Genomic DNA, 21,183 nt, shown 5'->3' on the forward strand with positions numbered 1-21,183 from the left:
CAAGTGACAAAGCAGTTTGTGATGCACTGATATGACATTGAAGTGAAGACTATGAAGCTGTCAAAAAGACAATTATGAGACAAACAAGATATGAATCCTCTGCTCCTTTTGGGGGGCAGTTACTTCTCAGTAGGGTGACTCACACAACTTACTGCTCATGACTGGGAATTAATAGCCCAACCCAGAGGATGTACAATCAAGCAGGCCTTTCCTGATGGCCTTTCAGTTGCTTAATTTCCATTTGTATGGTGATTTGAAATATATGTACAAGTACTAAATATTGTTACACTGTATGAACAGAAATTAAGACTTCTATAGATTCATCTATTCTCGGACGAAGTGACTATTAATGGCTATGTCAAATAAAAGGCTCTGCTATCTGAAAGTGAGAAGAACCTTTTTTCAGGTCACCTTTCTTTCCTGTCTCCTTTGTGAATCTTACATCCTTTGCTATATAGTGCTACAAATACTAGCAAGTGTTTCAAGGACCCTTTGGGTGAGAATTTTGAAAATTTGAAAATAGATTCTAGACAATATCTTCATTCTTTCACTTCAGTGTAAAAGAATGGCCTGGCAATTTTTACTGTATGCACTCTGTTGAAAAAAAAATTTAAAATAAGATAAATAGGGCTGACACTACTTTTCTTTTTCAAAAGCTCCTATACCTTTGTGTGAACTAAGCTTTAAGAAAGCTAAGTAAATCCCTTTCTAGGATTTAGGCAGGGAGAAGCCTGGTTCTTGGGACCTGTTTATGCCTAAGCTCAAACTTGATGTTCAGAGTCAGCATAATTAAAGTTGAAGTTCCTGTGTGGACAGGTACTCATGAAGTTTGCAGTAAAAGGAAAGATAGCTTCAGGATTAGGCCATACCTGAATGGGGAACATGCTTGCAACTTTTTATTAGATTGATTAATGCTTCCCACATCATACTTTAGCCTCTCAAGTTACTGGGATTTTTATCTTCTGACTCTGTTACTCAGGTCCTTACTCCATAAGATGTCACTGACTTTATGGAAAAGAACAGAGCAACACTGAGGTTTTTCCTCTTCCAAATCAAGATTGAGGAAATAGGGACAAAAGCAAATGTACATGAATCCCTTCACTGCCCCCACAGAATAGTAACTATTACCTGGAGTAATAGAACTATGTCTTGGCTAAAATAAGGCATCTTCATTTTCCTTTTCACCCTATTATTGCAATGGTGCCATGCAATCCATTGGATGATGAGACACACGGACTTCCTTGGTCGGGTGAGAAAAGTGCTGCCATATGTGGATGCATGAGCTGTTACACTGAGATTAACTGTTCCTGTTTTCTTTTTTTGCCCTTCATGCAAGGCATTGAGCACTACCTGGATCAATATACCTTTCTTCTATTATTTTCCATTATATTTCTATTATATTCTCTTTATTAACATTAGCATGGAATGCTCTACTCCAATCTGATGAATGGTAAAAAACCATGTACAGTTATTGCTTCTGCTGTTTTTATAGTTGTTGTTACTATTAATAACAATAACACGTAACTTGAAGTGGTACCCCTAACTCAATATCTGTCTTCAGAGAACAAATAAAAGGGAGTCCCTGGCCTCAAAGAACACAGAACTCTAAGACTACCAAACAAGTAGTTCAGGGGGATGGCACAGCAAAAAGGATGACTGCAGAAATCAACAGTTTTCCTTATAGTCAGCTTGGCAAACAAGCATAGTGAGAGGAAATTTAGAAGTGGAATTGAAAGAAAATTTCTCATAAGCAAGACCAGAGATAGGTGCTGTATGGAATAAGGCATAGAGGTGATTAGAAGGATTTTCGGAACAGCAGAAAGCAGTGGAAATATTAGGAGAATGATGTAAGTTTGTGAAGTCAAATTACCAGTGCTCTTCTGGTGTTTCTTAAACCTAGGACTTCTGAATGGCCCTTTTGCCTGCAGAAGTGGGAAGTACAGTAATTCTTCTTTTATGCAAGAGTATGCTGAAGAACAAGCAGTTCTACAGGTGTTGATTGATATATTGAGTCTGTTTCCACAAAGGTTACAGTGTTGTTAAAAGACTTTCAGTCTCTTATTTGGAAGCACTGCTGACAAGTTGCTTGTGTGACAGAGACAGCTCTCTTTTCTCCTGATGGTAAGAAGTTTAGTAAATGGATGGTCTTCTGTAATACTTCTTTAATACTTCAGTATGATGAGTGTTCCATTCAAACCAAGATTAGAATATTGCAGGATCATTTAGCATCCATCTGTTGCACTTTCCACTGTCTGATTCAGTTGTACAAGGTGGTTCCAAACTCCCATACAAGCTAATGAATAAGGCTTTCAGAATGTGTTTAATAGTTAGATCTCAAAAGGGTTTGTAACATGTCTCAACTTGAACATTTAAAAAAAATACAAGGTTCAAAATGTATTCAATTAGTACTTTTTGTCTGTGAATGAATTGCAATAATTTTACGAGAAAATCAAGGCAAAATTCATTATGAAGGTAATTAGGAACTTCAAAACATCTAACTTATATTCAAAAGAAGGATGTTAATTTTACTGTCAGAATTAGTAAAACATTTGAAAATGTCTTTCCATTAAGATTATGAGTTGTAGGAAAAAGACATCTAATATCTTTTCCTAACCTGGGCTGCAGAAAACAAGGTACGTGAAACACATAAAAAGCAAATGCTTATTTGCCATCTGGGGAATGGAACGGATAAGACATACATTACTGTACCATTAAGTGTTCTTTTTGTGCAGCTTCGACAGATGACAGTGCGGCAGAGAAGAAAGGTGGAACACTTCATGCTGGCTTAATTGTTGGCATTCTAGTCCTGGTCCTTATTGTGGCTGCAGCCATCCTCGTGACGGTCTATATGTATCATCATCCGACGTCAGCAGCCAGTCTCTTCTTCATAGAGGTAAGACAAAAGTAACAAGTTGTGTCACCAGTCCTGTCTCTTGGCTCAGATATTTGGGGTCTCCAGAACTGATCTTTCTTAACTAAATTGGAAAGTATTCTTGTGTTCATAGTGTAATCTTTGAAGAAATGGACCTCCCTTAGCAAGTGATACTGTTTTGCTCCTAGCGTGTTTGTCACTCAGCTCCTTCTTTAACTACCATCACTATAACTTTTTTACTTTTAGACAGCACATATATCTAAAAGATATATCTCAGATACCACTCCAACTCTCTTTCCTATCCTTCGTTTTCCTCATGATAGCATTTTTCCATCACCTTTCATGTGCACTGGCATTTTGTTTCAGGATATATATTTTTTCTGTTATTTTCCTGGGGAGGGAGGAAAGAAAAGTGTTCATTACTAATTCTGCAGAAGAGCTGACCACTAAGTTTTTAGCTGAAAACCTGTGTTAGCTGCTCCTTACATCATTTGAAGAAATATTTTAACACTTTGTCTCCAAGTGTGAGAAAGATTTTTTTCATCTAATTTTTTTACATCTATCATCTTCTTTTGCTCTTTTTATTAGTGTAGAGAGAAACAGACTCTTTTACACCATAAGTCATCTGACCTATTTGAGACATCTCCTTTAGGATTAGATAAATTACCATTTTTCTCCCTCAAATACAGATAGCTACCTTAGGTGCAGACATCTACGCTGCAGATGCTGACATTTAGTCAGTTCACTTCCACTGTTCTTGAAAATATGAGAAAGAAACATTCCCCATAGGTGTTTGAGTCTTCAAAAACTAATGAATACCTAAACCTACTTGTGGATTTTTTTTTCCCTACTAGGCAGTGTTCCTCTACCTTGTGATAAGTGTAGAGTTACTAAATGTGAAAGAAAAGGCTGACTGTTCATAACCCCCACTTGTAGTATTCCCTACTATTAAGAGCCTGGACACTTACTGCTAGACAACAGTGAAAATCCAAAACCACTGGAAGTGTCACTAGAGACGTATCTAGGAATTCCTTAGGTAAAAGCCTGGACCAGGAATATAGGAAGTAGAAGTTCATTCTTAGTGACAGCAATGAGAATTGAAGCAAGACAGGCACATGAACAGAATGATTCATCTTTAAATCATATTATAATAAATATACTTCTTAGATGCAATAGTAGTGACAAAAATCAAAATGAATTGTTATCAGTATTCCAGCCTCAAGTGATGTAGCTGTGTTAACCATTAGGAAACAGAATCCATGCAATAAGATATAGTTTTCTTTCATGTTTATGCAACATTTCAAGACAGTTCTCTATTGATATATACAAACAAAATTCCACTAAAGTCCATATATAAAAGAGGAGGGTTTGTCCCTTTTTTTCCTTTGCATACAGGTTGAATTTCTATTCTTTCCTTCTAGCTAAAGCAAGTTTCTTATGTGTCATGGTGTGATTGAAAAGACTAAGTAAATGGCAACACCATTTTATAAAAGGAGGGAAGAATACTAAATTACAATACACATTTATTTATTTATTTTTGTTCTCAGTATATAGTAAGGGCATGTTAATTTATTTCTTTTATTGATATCATAATCATCATGCAAATAGTGGTGCCTTAAACAGTTTTGTTAAACCTCTTCCACTGAATTTAATCTTTAGGTGCCATTAATCAATCTATGCAGTCAACGTTAAAATGCCTTCTAGCAAGCAATGTAGGCTTTTAGAAAAAAATGGAAAAACATGTGCTTTGTGTTTAAAATAAAGGAGAAATCTATTGCATCTACATGTTTCCAACACAAAGAAGAACATATCTTCTCAAACTTGCATTTCAAAACTACAGTACAAAAAATAATGAGGCAAAACTGGTATAAACAGTGTTACAAAAAGTCATTTTTATTGCATTTTTGTAATTGAAAAGTATTTGATTAAGCTGTTACATATAACAGCCCACACACCACAGCAGACAAGCTGCATTATTTATGGGAAATGAATGAAATGTGGATCTGATTTTACCATTCTTGGGAAAGAACTCAAGCGAATTGCCATGGGCTTGGTCATGAAATGAGAAGCATATAAATATTTCAAAAAATTATACTGGTTAGAATGAGTCTCTTGATTAATAAAGCAAGCTGCACAGTTAAAACAAGATGTGACAGATGGACAGGCAGCTCCCTCCTGCAGTTGTCTAAAAAATTATGAGTACACTGTAGTCTGCCATGAAGTCTTCTAGCCAAATGAAGATCTGCATCAGTTTATATATCATCAGTAATTAATATAACTCTAAGGCTGGTCAAAAGAAAGAACAGGAACCTGGCCCATTTCTGTTTCGTTTTAAACTTTACAGGGGCATCATATAACATTAAACATAATATTCATTCAAAACTGTAATATGACTAACAGAGAAACTTCTTTTTACATCTAAGTTCTAAAAAACTGTCATGATTTTGTAAAGTGTCATTTTCAATGAGATTTTGGGCTTTTTAGGTTAAGGGCTATGTAAGTGATTTTTACTTGATTTGTTTTATAGTCATGACTGATTACTGAATAAAGAAAAGTGTAATAAACTGACCCCATATCTGAGGCTTCAAGTCTCTTTCTTCCTTGTATTCTCTGCAGATATTATTCAGTATTCAATTACTGCCTCACTGAGGTTCTCACATAGCTCCTCTCAAATCCCACCCATGTTTGTCATGTAGTGAGCTCCCCCACATAAGGATAAATACACCCACATTTTGACTGCACTCTTTACCCTTGCACTGATAAAGGCAATCCCTTCTGAACAACATTAAATGATATTCTGAGTGCACTAGTTTAAACAAGCCGCACAAAGCCAAGAAAAATACAATTTCTTACAAAAGCAACTATTGTCTTAGAACAGAGTAACATTATTCTATTACTTTTTTACTCCTAAAGTCTGAAGAAAATGTTTCCTCTAGTGTTTTTGTTCATAGTTGTTGAGCAGAATGCACATGTGCAGCCCCACTTGGAATAAAAATAGCTATTTTGAGCAAACAGCTTGAAAAGTCTTGAATGCCTATGCTATTCAATTTGACTATGATAGTATGCAATTTTAAAAGAATGCCATCCAAACAGTTCAACATATTTTCAAAAAAATTCCACTTTTTTAAAGTGTGTAGAAAATTCAAATCAAAATGCAGTGCTTTCCTGTTTCTTCCAGACTCCAGACTGCTCATGTTGTTTAAGTTGGACACTTCTCTGGTGACCTAAGGATAGAATGAATTATCTGCTTTTAAAGTTAAGGGAGCTTCAATCCAAGTGCCAATGAATGCAAGCTATTTCTAAAAGCTAAGAGTAAATGTTTTCTAGAGATTAGCTTACAGACTGACAGAAGAGATGTTGCGTGCTTTGGTTTTCTATTTATTTATCGTTATCCCTGCAGTATTTTATCTCCCTTGAGTTTGATTCAGTTGCCAATAATTTTCCCATTTAAATCACGTTACATACGTACTCTTAGCTTGAGGAATGCTGTCTCTTGTGTATACTTTGAACTGATTTGCACTGATTCTTGAAAGGCAGCATTCATGTCAAATAGTGTTCTTCATGACTTTTTCAACAAAGCAGAAGCTTATGTCAGAAATCTAGCGACAACATATATAGCTACAAGCTAACTATAGCACAATTAAAAAGCAATTCCTTTATTCACTAACCTATGTGGTATACTTGCATTCAGGATGTGAGAGTTGTTGGACAAGAAGCCAATCATGATGCCCTGAATGTCAGGGATTGCATAAATGTGATACAGATTATAGCAAAAGTGATATAAATATCTGGAGCTGGATATAAAGAGATGGGAAGAAATTCTCAGCTGAGCCAGATGGATTTGCTCAAATTTCAATGAGCTATGGACCAGATTACAGCTTTAGTAGTATTTTATATTTTACTTCTTCCTTTCTTTTCCCTCATGTTCTTTTTTTCTTACGTTTTTGACCTTTAAGGATCTACTTTTATGTGTGAACTATGGAACTATTGAATTAATTGAGAGCAATTAATTTCCAGGGAATATTTAGCAAATTGAAAAGCAAGGCATATGGCCAACTGCATTTCACTCAGATGTCTTGCATGTTTGCACTGAGTTATCTGTGGATAAAAGGGTTGCACGTGATACAAGAAATTTTCACTCGCATACTTTGTATTTTTCTTACCTTTTTTATTGTTTATTTCACTTCATCTTGGGTGTTGAAGATGAATAATTTCACAAATCTATTTAAATGGCCACACAGAGAGTTGAACTGGTGCTATGGAGCCATGGAGTGACCTTGAGGAAAAAGAGGGAGGAAGGAATGAACAGCTGCAGATCTTTCGCAAATAAAATAATAGTGTGTGATCAGAACCTGGAGGATGCACCTTGATTCCTTCTGATTTAACTTATATTATGTCTTTGCTAGTAAATTAAATTAAGCTGGGAAGATTTTTTTAACTTAAAGACCAACCAGCATGGAAAGATCTGTATTCCTGTCATTTAACTCTGTCTTACGTAAAGTTGACAGCATGGAGAGTATTAGCATGGACTGAAGATGGTTCACAAATACTGAGCCCTAGCTGGAGTGGTCTGAGAAAACACTAATTATTAGGTATTTTTTTAACTATTGGGCCGTATAGGGGATTGTATTTCAGTATCTGGAAACTTTCACTGGCACGCAGACCTAGCAGTAGAGTTTCTTAAGATTTTGACCTTCTACTCATCCCTTGTCTGCTGTGAGGAAGGAAGTAATATGAGAAAATAGTTAGAAAAGCTGGAGGCAGTTCTTGGTTTTTCAGAGCTCAGGGAATTAATGGACATTTCTGGCTCACTATTATACATCTCTGCTTATAACAACATATCACAAATAAGAGCCAGATTGAACATTCAGCGATGTTCTCAATGCACCATTTCCAGGTTTCTACATTAATGTAACAAATGCAATGTATGTCTTCAAACAACTGAGGAACAAATAGGAAACAGAGTAAAAAAGAAAGAAGGATTTTTTAAAAAACAATGAGATCCTCAGCTTTCTAATCCAGCTGATAGACTTCACAGAGCTCTACTGCTTTCTTCTGGGATACAACCCATTGGTTTTACTATATGTATTCATTTTACAGGGGATTATACTTTTAGTTTGAAATAGGCTTGCCATGGTCATCAATTAGTTTTTGTCAAGATGTTCAGGTTGAATTGTGTTTAATGAAAATGATGATTAAAAAGAAGAGAATAGGTATCATTTTTCTCTTCTTTCAAAGTTCTGCAGTGTCCTGGCGTTTGGAGTATTGTCATTGATCTCGCTGTCATTGCCTTGTACTGATAGTAAACTTATTTTTTCCAAAGCTTATCCAGCTCAGCAGGAACCAGCAGCTCAGCAAGGGAAACTCAAATCAGCCACAAGGGAGAAGCACTAAAATAAATAATCAACACTGACAATAAAAGTCAAAGGTGGAGAGGAAGGAGGCATTCTGTTTCTCATCGTTCAGCAGCCAGGTCCTTAGATATATGTACGACTGCAGAAACTGTTATAGCAAGATGTGGTTTAAATCACAAAATGATACTTTAAAAAAGTACTTCTATCAAAAAAAAAAAATAAATGAAGCCAGTAAATGATCCTACTGAATCTTAAGTCTGAAGCAATCTTTATGTCAGAACAGTTTCTTCAAAATAATGGTGTCAGGCAATTGGTCTTTTCTTATTCTTGGAAATACATTTTAGAAATATAGTTTCAGTTATTTTAAGCCTCATCCACTTCTGACTGTGATTTGCCAAATCAATTGGGTGTTTCCAGAAGAGATTAAAGACTGGTGCACAAATTTCAGATAACTTCAAGCACAAAAATACATGTTACAGGAAAGGTAATTGGTGACAGAAAGATCTTTACTTCTCATGAGAAAGCAGAAGACATGACTGCAGAGGTAGATTGCCAGTGGACAAGTGTACTTAGACTAATGGGTGTTGAATAATATGAGATTAAAATTTAGCCATTTAGTAAGAATTCACTATAGTTTTGTATCTTTTTCTTAATCCTTTTGAGTAAGTCATAACAATTTTTCTGGGGTTTTGACAATTGGTTAGGAATTTGGATAGCTTCATATTTGCATATTTCCAGGTTTTTTTAATACGTCTAAATGAGATCATATGATTTTCAAGGATAAAATAGGCTTTATAAGGTTCAAAATTCCCTGATGTTGAAAGATGTCAAAAGAAGAAACTAGTCAACAATAACACACTTCTAGACCTTCCCATGCAACAACACTCAAAGGTTACTCCAGTCGCTACCCTTTCTTATTCATAGGTGGAATCCCCTTCATTTTTTCCTCAGAAGTAAGACAAATAGTGTAAATTCTGCCTCTACTTCAAGATGCATGTAAACACACATATTTTAGCCTTTGTAGGAAATCAAATATTCTGCATAGCCACCAAAAAAGGTGTAGACAGGCAGGCATAGTGTAAGAAATGTGAAAGGTAGACCTGCCTTTCCATAGATAAAGTTTCTTTCTTTTTATCTTACTGTTCTTTAATAGGAACTAACTTTTTAATGTGTATCGTAAATTATTCTTCTGCATCCTGGTCATGTAGGGTCAAAAGTACTTTTCTCTCAATTTCTTTGCTTAAAATAGTGAACCCAAGGATGTTTCAGTCCCATGAAAAAGATATTAGTCCTGTTTTCCTGCTTTGTAATACACTGAAAGGAAGCAGGAGTTACAATTCTCCAGCAACAGCTCAGAGGATTTCCTTTAAGTGTTCTAATTCCAGAGAAAGAAACATATTTTTTCCTGCTAAAATTGGATGACAAAAATAAGGAATTAGTTAAAATACCCATCTTGCTTTCTCCCCATTTGATTTGTTTTTGGTGGTATTTTTGCGGTGTTTTTCTGGTTTGCTGGTTTAGGGTGGGGTTTTTTTCTGTCTTCTTACTAGTCTTCCCAGAGAACAAAAAGGAAGAATGCATTAGGCATTTCCTGAACTGCTTTGGTAACTGAAGGAGCTTTGTATTTCCCAATACCAGTCAAGTTACTTCTTGTTTTATCTATTAAAGCTGTAATATTTTTACAGGTTTTGGGGGGTTACACAAGACAATAAATTGATAGTTTGCCATCACTCTCTTTTAAGACTGTCAACCACTTACATTACTCACATGCACATAAAGAAATTGAAATAAAACAATCACTAGGAAGGGAAAATCTCACCTCAGATGTGACAAGAAACCACAGGAAACTGTAACTGTAATATTAATAGGTGACCTTTGTGTCTGTTTCTTCATTTCTGGAAATACAACTCATGTTTATGTTGTATGACTTTGTATTATTAAAACTGGTGCACATCTGTTGCATAACTAATCATCTGGAAAGACCAATTAAAAAGAGTAGCACAAAATGATAGATTTAGTTTCTATCAACAATGCAGCAAGGAAGTAGTAACTAATCATAGGTACATCTTAAAATTAAATTAGGGAGCAACTTAGTAGATTAAAGCTCAGTTCATCCTTATAGGCTGCAGTTTGATACAGTTTCTAGTTATTTTTTTTTGCTAGTTTTCCAGTGGGTTTTCATTTTCACTTTTCATTAGGGAGCTCTCAGTCAAATTCCTTTCTCATTTGTACCAGTGTAAATCTAAAATAAATCCTTTACATTTAATTGAATTGTTCTTGATTTTCTTTAGCAAGCCTAAGAACAGAATATGACCCTTTTTCTTTAGCAGTAACCAAACTGTCCTTCTTAATTTTGAAACCACATTGAATCAAGCTTAGGTAGAAAAAAAGTCTCCAAAGTTTGAATAGACTAAGTTTTCTTATTAGGAAAAAACACCCATTAAAGAAGACAGTGTTCTGCCTTCCTACTTTGTGGGAAGATGTTTCATTGAAAGGCCTGGGATTTTAAATTACCTGCCAAACAGAATTTAACTCTGGATGCCTCAAAAGTAACCTGATCCTGCAACAGGAGAAAAAGGAAGTAGTTGCTTTTATATTGTATCTTCCCGATGATGATCACTGAGGAACATTTTGTGCTGTACCGGCAGACAGATGTGTGTTTGTTGGTAACAAGATTCACTGAGATTTCTTTAGTGACTGCTGCCCCACAGCACCACGAGTCCCAGCCACACATCACAGCTGTGGCTGTTCTGTGGTCACCCACACCACCTCTTAGCAGCATGAAATATCCTTAGTAATTGAAAGGCAATCCAAATGGGGTGTTATGAGGACAGAAAATTGAATGCAGTGTTTATTTTCAGAGGAAAGATCATGAAGTAAAATTTTTAGATTTTGAACTGTTGATAAAAATATAGGCTGTAACTTATTTTCACTGTTTCTCCTCTCATTTTCCTGCAATGTTTCTATATAGGTTGCTGTATTTTCTAGCGCTCCTTCCAAGCAGATTGTAACTGTTGTCAGTAAAAAAAATAAAAATATGTATCAGCACATTTGGCAGATAAAATTTTCAATAAAGAATAATCATTTTAGGACAGCTTTTCTGCTCACTGCTTTTCTGCTATGAAGGAGTTTCCCTATTCTTCCTGAAAGCTGTTCCCTTTGACATTAATCTCAGAATGGTCACCTAAAGTCTGAGCCTTACTGGACATTAATCAGTTTGAAAATACAGATTGTTTAAAGCACTTCTTCTTCCTAGAGACATCATAATAATACAGGAATTGTTTTATCTGCCCTAGAAAATAATTGTTTCTTTTGTCTTTTAGCTGTCTTTAAAGCAGTCATCAAAGATCCTAATGAAAATTGATTAGGACTCCTTAAGACTTTTGCACCCAAAGTTCTTAAGACTTTAAATTAAAAGTCTATGTGAATAATCAAAGTAAACAATCAAAGCTTCCATGTGAACAATCAAAGTAAACTACTCAAGTAGATATTATGGCACTTGAAACAGAAAGTCATTATTTTGACAGTTCTGCATAAACATGCCAGAATTTTGTCCTAAATAATTTTAAAATTACAGTCTCTGTCGTCTCTACTACACATTCTTCCATAGCGTAGAGTATGTTAGCAAATTCCTATGCAGAACTAAGAAGGAAGAGCATTGGACAGATCCTTTAGGGGGTAGTGGATCAGCAGTTCTTTATGTGACAAATCCAATAATCAAGTGGTTTAGACAGGAGCTATTTCATCCTCTTCACTGCTAAGAGTAGTGGTAATTATTTATGTCTTTAAGAACAGCCATCACTCACAGATTTAGAAAGAGAGATTAATTCCTCTGACTTCTGCTGCTGCTGAACTGTCCTTCTCTATTCCTGTAACAACTACATGGAGTGGGTTTTAGTATGAGAGATCAAAACTGTAGGACATTTTTAAATTTTTTTAAATTGCTTATTGTTATACCCTTCATATTCTGAAAGTTTATTTTGTTGTTGCTGTTACAGCGACGTCCAAGCAGATGGCCAGCAATGAAATTCAGAAGAGGATCTGGACATCCTGCCTATGCTGAAGTGGAACCTGTCGGAGAAAAAGAAGGGTTCATCGTATCAGAGCAGTGCTAAAATTTCTGGGACAGAACACCAGTACTGGCCTACAGGTGTAAGACATTTACTTTGCCTCTCTTTAAAGAAAAGGAGCCCTAAGCTGCTGTAGCCTGATAGAAAGAAGATTTTGGATAAGCTTTGTCCAAGAAGAAAAACTATCTAAGATACCAGATTACTACTGCACAGTAGTTTTTGTTAGTGGACTGAGACACAATGGTTCATGCAGAACACTTGTCAGTGGACACCTACAGTATCAGAACTATGGCACAAGTGCCATATTATTGGCTTTAGGTGTGGGGATGCACAGTAATCAGAAGTATAATAAAGCTTTGGTGCACAAGAGTGTTGCCCTTTGGTTTAAGTGTTCTCTGTTATCTCAAAGACTGAGGGACAAATCTGTACTGTTTCAGTGCAAAGGGCACTGAATCGTGTTCACAGGTGATTGAGAATAGTATCTCAATGCAGGTAAAGAAGAAAAAAGGAACTTACCAATATTTCTATAAGCAGATGTGAAATATACACACTTTTCAATTCTAAATTAACCTACCCACCTAACTGAGTGAGTCACAATGTAAATGCTTTCCAGGAGTAGTACGTTTCTTGTACGTTGCTGATTACTACCCTTCTAAACAACTCATGTTATACAAATTGGCAAGAGATGAAGACAACAGAGAATTTTCACGGTGGTGAAATTATTTCCTGGGAGTTCACAGTGAAGTTGGGCTGATTTTCAGTTTCAGTGTTCACTAAAAAATGAATTATCAGATTTGTTTTAAGGGATATCTTTCATTTCTCAGCAGGAGACTGAAGTAAAGGCAACAGATCCTTTTAGCTACCAGAGAGCTTATGGACCATTTCTTAGGCAATGTGATATGAAAAAATAAGATTTAAAATAAATGGGTTTCTATCCTTTGCCATTTCATTGTGAGTCATTACTGAGAAGCACCACAGACTTCAATGCACCCCTTTCAGAGATTCAGATACAAGTGTTATTGAACCCTGCTGATTCATACAGTGGTTTTGTTTAATGCACATAGTAGTTGCATAAATATATATATAAATATATTTTTTTTTATAGCTAACACAAGGCGGGTTCTTGTGACTGTTAAGACTGCATTTTTGTCATCCAGACAAAGGAAATGGATTGCATTACTGCATATTTCCACTGAGTTGTAAAATAATCCTTAATATTAGAATATTTTTATGTTGTGTAGGGAAGGTGGTTCATGTAGTTGCAGGGCCATAAACTTTCTGCCTATTGGAACCATTCTTTCTTTAATATCAACCCTTTCCTTTCCTGTATAGGGAAAGACAAGACTATAAATTCACACCATCAAAAACAGTTACTCCTTTCATGGAGGGGGTTAATATACACGAAGACCCAGAGCTTCCATGCGGAGTGGCAACCTAAATACTTTGATAATCGGGGCCTGGGCTACTAAAATATAAAATTCAGGTATTGTATGTATATTTCATAGCAGTCATTGACTACCAAATTTTTTACATACTGTGCAAGGCACTTGAATGATTTTAAAGTGAGGTATGCAACATTTGTGGGTTTTGTTTTCGAGCAGTTTAAAAAAGTTGTAGTTATCACTTTAACAGTACATTATTTACATTTCTTGTTGATGCTTGTATGGCCTAAATTTGATTACTTAATGATGTTTAAAAACAAACAAACAAAAAGAGTCACAATTTTTACTTGTTATTTTGTTCAGTAAATACTACAATACTATATTTTCTGTATTCTTTTATTTTGGGTAACACACTTCTATTTTCATCTGGTTTAAATCATCTAGCATGAGACTGAAACTGTTCAAAACCTAACTGGTATTAATCTGAAGGTACTAACAAACACGTCTTGAAGCCTGGTGTAAAGCCAGTGGCAAGTATTCATTTCAGTTTGTGTGGGTCTGCTGAGCCCTGTTTCTAATAAGATGGGGTTAAATTGCAAGCTGTTAATTCTGATAGCAATAACCAAATGTATGCACATATATATGGTGACACATTTTTTATTAAATAAAAAGGTATCAGTGCACATCATTTAGGCACGTATTTGGTGTGCAATGATTATCATTAGTTTTTCTAGGAATGTTGGAGGTCATCAGCTAGGGTTCATTGGCCAAATGAAGCAACTGTAAAGCTTCTGGAATCCTATTTGGAAAAAAATTTATTTCAGAGCACATCTTGGCAAAATATACTAAGAAATTTACAAAAATCTACATAGAATTGCAACATATTCAAGGGACTTTTCATATAAGTAAAGAAGATTTATATTATGTGTTTACAGATCTGCACTTCATCTGATTCACTCATATTTTTACCCATGTATGTAATACATGTCATGCAATAGAACTGGCAGAATATTTGTAACATGATTCGACAAATGCAACAACACTTTTAAAATCTGGTATTTTTATTAATTCTGTTTTATGGCACTCTTGCACACCTGAAGGATGTTTGTTAGTATTTGCAAACTAACTTACGTATCATACTCCTTCATGAAATAATAGCAATTTTTTTTTCACTTTTTGTTCAGCTCACATTATTTGGTGGCAGATTTCACTGGTCTATGGGAAGCATCATAGTATACTTCTTTAGATTTTTGCCATGATGTTATATGCTATGGATTATAACATGAGGAGTCGCTGGGTTTATTGAATAAGACTGATAGGCATATGCTTACATCCGATAAGAACTGCTATCTGAAGAGAAAAACTCCTGCATACTAATGGGTGTATAGTGTCTCATTGGTGTCTGCTTTGATATATTCTGTGGTATGTTTTATTTATCCCAGTAGGCAAAAGTTAATTAAGTAATCTGTTGATGTTTTGTAATTCCATCTGGTTTTCTAATTTTTTAATTATTAAAATTGCCACATTAAAAATTATACAAACATTAATCTAGAGGTGTGATAAAATATTGAAATTAACTGAGAATCCTATTCTTGTATTTTTATAAAGCACCAGGTTAATTGATACAGACCAAAAAAGTGTTGCATAACCCTCTATCAGAAATCCAACTGAAATGTTATTCGACAATTCATGAAGAAATTTACATCCAAGTGTCTGAAACAGTGGCTTCACTAGCATTCCCACTGGTCCTTCATTTGAAACTAACTCAGAATATTTCATTTGTTTAAATGCTTGCTTATAGAGTCATTTATCCTAACAGTTACTTTAACTCTTAAACTTTCCTGTAAATTTATGTATCTAATGCTTGTAATTATTTCAAGATCTCCCCAAATTATTTCTTATTATTTTCCACTTAAGTGTCGAATGTTCCATAACACCTAACACTCTTATGCTTCAGCTCATCCTGTTTCATGGAGAAAAGGGAAAATTGGAAATACAAGGACTCAAAACACATTACTAAGTAGCTTTTAAATCTCATTAAGATGAAACACTAGATCGGATACATGTATCTCACACAGAAATTGTTGGAAAAAAAGACCCTAACATTTGCAAAATTCTATTCAGATGTTAAAAATTCTGGAACTGCTGAAGAAGTAGAATTGTAGTTTCGCTCCCATGTGCATACATATAATGATGCCATCTTATTTAATTGTCCACCATTTCTCAGCATGTCCTATGACGTATTGGAGAAAGAGAACAGAGATTGTTCATAACAAGCAGCTATTCCATATTTTTCTCCTCCTTGCTCAAGTTTTATTGCACTTTGTTACATAACATCATCCAAACCCTGCTCAGAAGACTTCTTTTTTTTCATGGTCTTTTCTTCTTTACCCATCAACATTATTATACTCAAGGGATGCATACACCTAGTTTTATTTCTGTTCTAAGCATTCCTGTGAAGGGAGTCAATTTTCCAGAGAACACCAGTGTGATACAGTTCTTTCTTTTCATATGATTGCTTTTCTCATTCTCTACAGCTTCTGCTACAAATGACATAGATATCTTGTAAGTATAAACCTACTTTAGTGCACCGTTATAAGTTACCTTCAGATCAAGTTCATTTTTACAAATAGTGTGTGTGCTGGAATTCTGGGGGAAAAGATAATACATCACTGTATTTTAAAAATTGTGGAAGCCTAGCTGAACAGAATATTTGACTTTGCAAATTTCACCATTTTTCCGTGGTCAACAGAGCTCAAATTCTAAAAAACTCATTACACTAGTATCTGAGACAGCTGAGTACTTGAAGCACTAGTTTGCCATCCAACTGTGGAAGCAATGGAAAAGGAAGTGATGATCTCGTTTGCCAGTGAGCAGGGAAGAGATTTTCTTTACAGAAGAGTAAGAAGTCTTCCAAGGGAAACATGAGAATATTTCTATATTCTCTTAGATAACCTCTTGAATAAGAAAAAGAAACTGTAAATTGCAACATCCATTATTTTATTTGTAGAGAATCTATAAATAAGATTCTACAAGCATTTGTCAGGAGCTGGCAGTTTTTCACAAAGTGGGTGGGTGAATAGAGCATTCAGTACCCCATGTTGGATCATGTTTCAGCTCAAGATCATCAAAGGGAAATTTCATTTTGGGTGCATACAGTGGAGAAAGCAATGGCTACGTTATTATTTTCAGACACTAGCAGTGAAGCTTTGTATAAAAGATTAGGCATTCACCTAGAAGATATCTCAGCTGCAGAAAATCATAGTGCCTATGACCACAGTATTAGCCATTAGAAGAAGAACTGGAACACAGCACAAATTTGGCCTGGATCAACAGTTTTGCTTTCAGGGAATTTATTGCTTCCAGTGATGAGAAAGAATAGCAGCAAGCACTGTTGTCCACAGTAAGATCATTGGAATTCTTACACATGTTCCTCTGCCTTCTTGCAGAGAAATGCTTGAAGCTTGAAGCCTAAAAAAACTCCAGAATTAAATGTTACTGACCAACAATGCAGCATTAACCTTAATTGTCACTTTTTAGACAGAGATTTCAGGAACTGACACCTGCCACTACTTTTCATTATGGATGTAATGCTAAGTTGGGTTTGAGTGTTGGATTTTTTGGAGAAGGAGAAGGGGAAGGGAAAAATGCAGAAGTGAAGGGAAGGGTGTCGATACTCCCAGATGCTCCAGAGGTACAGCAAGAAACCTTATGTACAGCCTTGAGACCATTGGTACTGTGTGCCAGTGGCACTGAATGAGAACACATGAAGTCTTCCTTCATGTCCATCTCCATCATTTAAAAATCAGAAGTATCATCAGAACCACTGACTTCTGTCTAAATCTACAGGACTCCATAGTTTATCTCATGGATGGTTTGTGTCACTCATCAGGGAAAAGAAGCTTGAACCGCAGGTAGCATTTTGAGGTGGAACAGTGTGCTAGTAGTGTTTTGTCAGAAGTCAAATATGGCAAAGCAGCATGCAGCTTGCATGGAACTGAAAGGAACAAATGAGTTTAATTTTATCCAGAGCAGCCAGTATCCCTGCTGCTGGAGAACTCATAAAATATTCAAGTCTGTGGACTGATTGGACTTGATTTAAACAATATCATAAATCTAAAGCTGTCCTTTAACTATCAGTTTATTGTCAAAACTTAGGAGATTTTCTTGACTTTTTAATTTTTTTATGGAGAAAAAAACATTTGAGGATGCCAAGTAGAATAAAGTATCCACCTGACAAGGCAAAGAGTCTTATCTCCCGACACAGTTCTTTCCCAGCCAGAATGGTTGATCTCCTGTGCACAGCTCTTTTTAGTGGGTCTCATGCTGACTCCACAGTCTTTCTCAGGACATTTCATGCATTTCAACACAATTCTCTCTCTTGTGAGAGTTTTCAATACCTATCGCCTGCCTCACTTTTTGATTCCTCAGTTCTTCACCTCTGACCTAACTCTACATTTTCACTACTTTGTTTTCTTGCACTCCTCTAAACCCTGAATGATGTGTCAACATGACTACTTTCAGTGTCACTCAAAATAAGCCTCAATCTGAAAAAAGCTCCCCTTTATTTTTCCTCTGTATGCGGGTTCTTGTTCACAGAACTATCTGAAGGTAGATTTTCCTGTTATTGACTGAATTCTGTCCACATGAGTCAGCAAGCTAAATGCTGAGTCTCTTGGAAACTTTTTGTTTAGACATTTTGGTCAAACAAACTACTGGTTTCTTCAGAGGAAAAGTTGTCCCAGCTAATTTTTTTAAAGCAGCAGAAGGACTTTAGAAGACAGACCTCAAGACATTACTCTTAATTACATCCATTTAACCAAGCAGATAATTTTACTCAATTAATTAATATAGATGCCTGTTGTCTCTGTAGTCTCTTTGGGAAGATAGCGTTCAGGGATGTTAATTAAACTCTTCCCATGCAGTTTGCATTATTTCCTTTGGCATAGCTCTCACTTGAAAAACAAAAAGTGCTATTAATTGCTAATGTTAGCTTGAAAGAAATTTCATTTATTGACTGTTTGGATGGCACAATGTTTCCTCAGACATTTAGAAGCTATTAGTAAAAAATACCACTTTTGGCTGTCCAATTTGTTTGGACTGCTGGTTTTGTTACTAGATCATTTTTTTTTCTTCAATAAGAGTTTTAAATTTTGTTTTGGGAGGTACCAACAAATACTGTAATCTGATTTTCATATTTGAGTACACATCAGCCATGGTGTCCTTTATCTAAGCTTTTCACCTTAAAAATTTCCAGCTCTGCCTTGCCTATGAGGACATCAGGATTGCATCACAACTACACACCCCTGTTTTAGTGACAAGATGAAGCTTTCCAAAACAAAATGGTGTGCCTTTCATAGATATGTGGGCATTTTCACAATGGCCTGTTTCCAGAAGGAATCCTCTTCCTAGAGAGATGAGTCTGGCAGTGTAGGTTACAGAGTGTGACTGAAAATAACTAACTCTGTAAAACATAAGCCATGCATAGCTGTGCTGTCACTGGATGAAATCACCTCCAACGCTCACTGGCTCCCAGCCTGGCGCCTCACCCAGGCCACAAAGGGCTCCAGCAAGGGCTGTGGGAAGGATGTGAACAGAATGAGGGCAGGGCAGGGGATGCTTGAAGGACTGCAGGTGCCATTCCTGCTTGGAAAGCAAAGAGGCAGTGGGCATCTCACTAAGGCTTACATGCTCCAGAAAAAGGGGTGACTTTGTGGCAGCCTCTGCCTTAATGCCGAGCATGAGCAAAGGATCTCCTCAGCAGCCCCCCCAGGGCATTGCTGCGGAGTTAGCATGGCCTTTGCTCTGTTCATGACGGCCCCCTGCAGCCATGAACACACACACATGTTTGCACCCTCTCACACTCCTTCCAGTTGCTGTCAACCATGCATTTTGCATTTCAAGTGTTTTCTCAGAGCAAGAGCACCCTGTTACCGGAAAAGATGACACAAGTCATTTCACTCTGTATCTCTGCAGCACCACTGTGCATTCTGAGAGGGTTGCCTGACAGATCTCCAAGTACTCTGTACTACTCCTCCAAAGTGTGGGTGAGCATATCAGTGAAAGGTGACAAGTGCTCAGGGGTCGTCTTGGCCTGCAGATTTATGCCTAGAGGCAACCAGACATGACAGGGAACCTGGAGAGAGATTGCAATCTATTAGATAAGATCAGACATCCAAAAATTTAGCTAAGGATGTAAATTTTCTTGTAATTTTTCCTGAAGTGACTTTGGTATGTAAATATGCTTGACACAGATGACCAGCATTGGCTGAGTTATCCTACACAGCAGTGACTTTAAGGGATAGAACCATGAGGAGCTCGTAACATATCTTTAGCAGTTGCCAAGAGCAATGTTCACGGTGGAGGGCTTGGAAACTTCCTCCACCTACATTTAGTGATAATGGAGATGTTTGACCCCTCTTAGGGACTAAGATTAGCAGTTTGATCATTCGACCATGAGGTTATAGATGCAGTGCTTGGTTGGAGAGGCATGTAAAGTCTTGTTATCCAGGAGAGACCCCAAATAGTGGTATACACATTAAGTTTCCTCAAACCCTTTTTTAGAAGATGTCCATGACTCTGGTGCAGAAAAGATGCAAGATTCTGTGGCCCCAAAGGAGTGAGTGACCATAGCATGGGATTAGTCAGTGCCCAACTAAAGGTCTCTGTTAAGGGATAAAAGTGTGCTGGGCACTGGATTCTCATCTAGAGGTGTCATTTGAACTTACAGAAGTAACAAGGAGTCTCAGGTTGTGTCTTTGCCTCTATACACTTAAATCGAGGATGTTGGATTCCCACAATCAGTAAGATGGATTTTCAGACATACACTGCTATTTTACTAGCGACATACTGGACATAAAACACTCTTGCCCCTTTCTGTTATGTCATTTTTTCAACCTCATCGTCAGGAATCTGGTCCACCAGTATATGGATTTAGGTATACATTCGCTTGAGAACGTTTTCTTGGGAATTTAATTCCTGGAGTTGATGTGGAAAAGCTCTGCGTCACTGTACACTGTTCTCTGACGTGCTAGATGCCTTAGGAGTGAGGACAGGTAAAGCATTACTGCAGGATGCTGAGGTACCTGTGATGAGCATCACTAGGAATAAAGAACACACAGACATAAACACACAAAGAAAAGCCAAACTTTCCTCTCTGCTGCAGAACAGGAAATCCTGAGCAAGACAGTAATGAAATCAGATGAACCCTTCACTGCAGAAGCAATGAAGTGCTTTGTGGAGACTACTCTAGCTGTCATCTATTCTAATGGTTTAACACAGTCACCTTGTACTTTGGGAACTAAACGATGTATGGAGTTTTATTTGTCTAGTCTATATCTTCTCTCCAGCCACTGCCTATTGCAGATTAGAAATCTGTCAGCTTTTCCACTGCTAAGATAATGCATACACAAACCCAATTTTTATAGACACAGTTGTTTTAGTAAAAGTTCTATCAGTTGTCTCTCTATTGAATAAGCAATGATGCTTTGGCTTTGAGAGAAACT

General features: G+C 36.5%; 1 protein-coding gene across 1 annotated transcript in view; it reads left to right on the forward strand.

The window, feature by feature from the left end:
• Positions 1-14,757, forward strand: part of PLXDC2 (plexin domain containing 2) — a 254,364-nt gene extending 239,607 nt beyond the window's left edge. Inside the window, exons 13-14 of the mRNA XM_017817251.1 lie at positions 2,733-2,893; positions 12,225-14,757. Of these exons, the coding sequence (XP_017672740.1) occupies positions 2,733-2,893; positions 12,225-12,341 (278 nt within the window). The 3' untranslated portion in view covers positions 12,342-14,757. The remainder of the gene's footprint in view (positions 1-2,732; positions 2,894-12,224) is intronic.
• Positions 14,758-21,183: the final 6,426 nt, after the last annotated feature.

This window comes from Lepidothrix coronata, unplaced genomic scaffold, assembly GCF_001604755.1.
Source record: "Lepidothrix coronata isolate B3197 unplaced genomic scaffold, Lepidothrix_coronata-1.0 Scaffold59, whole genome shotgun sequence".
In the NCBI taxonomy this organism is placed as follows: Eukaryota; Metazoa; Chordata; class Aves; order Passeriformes; family Pipridae; genus Lepidothrix; species Lepidothrix coronata.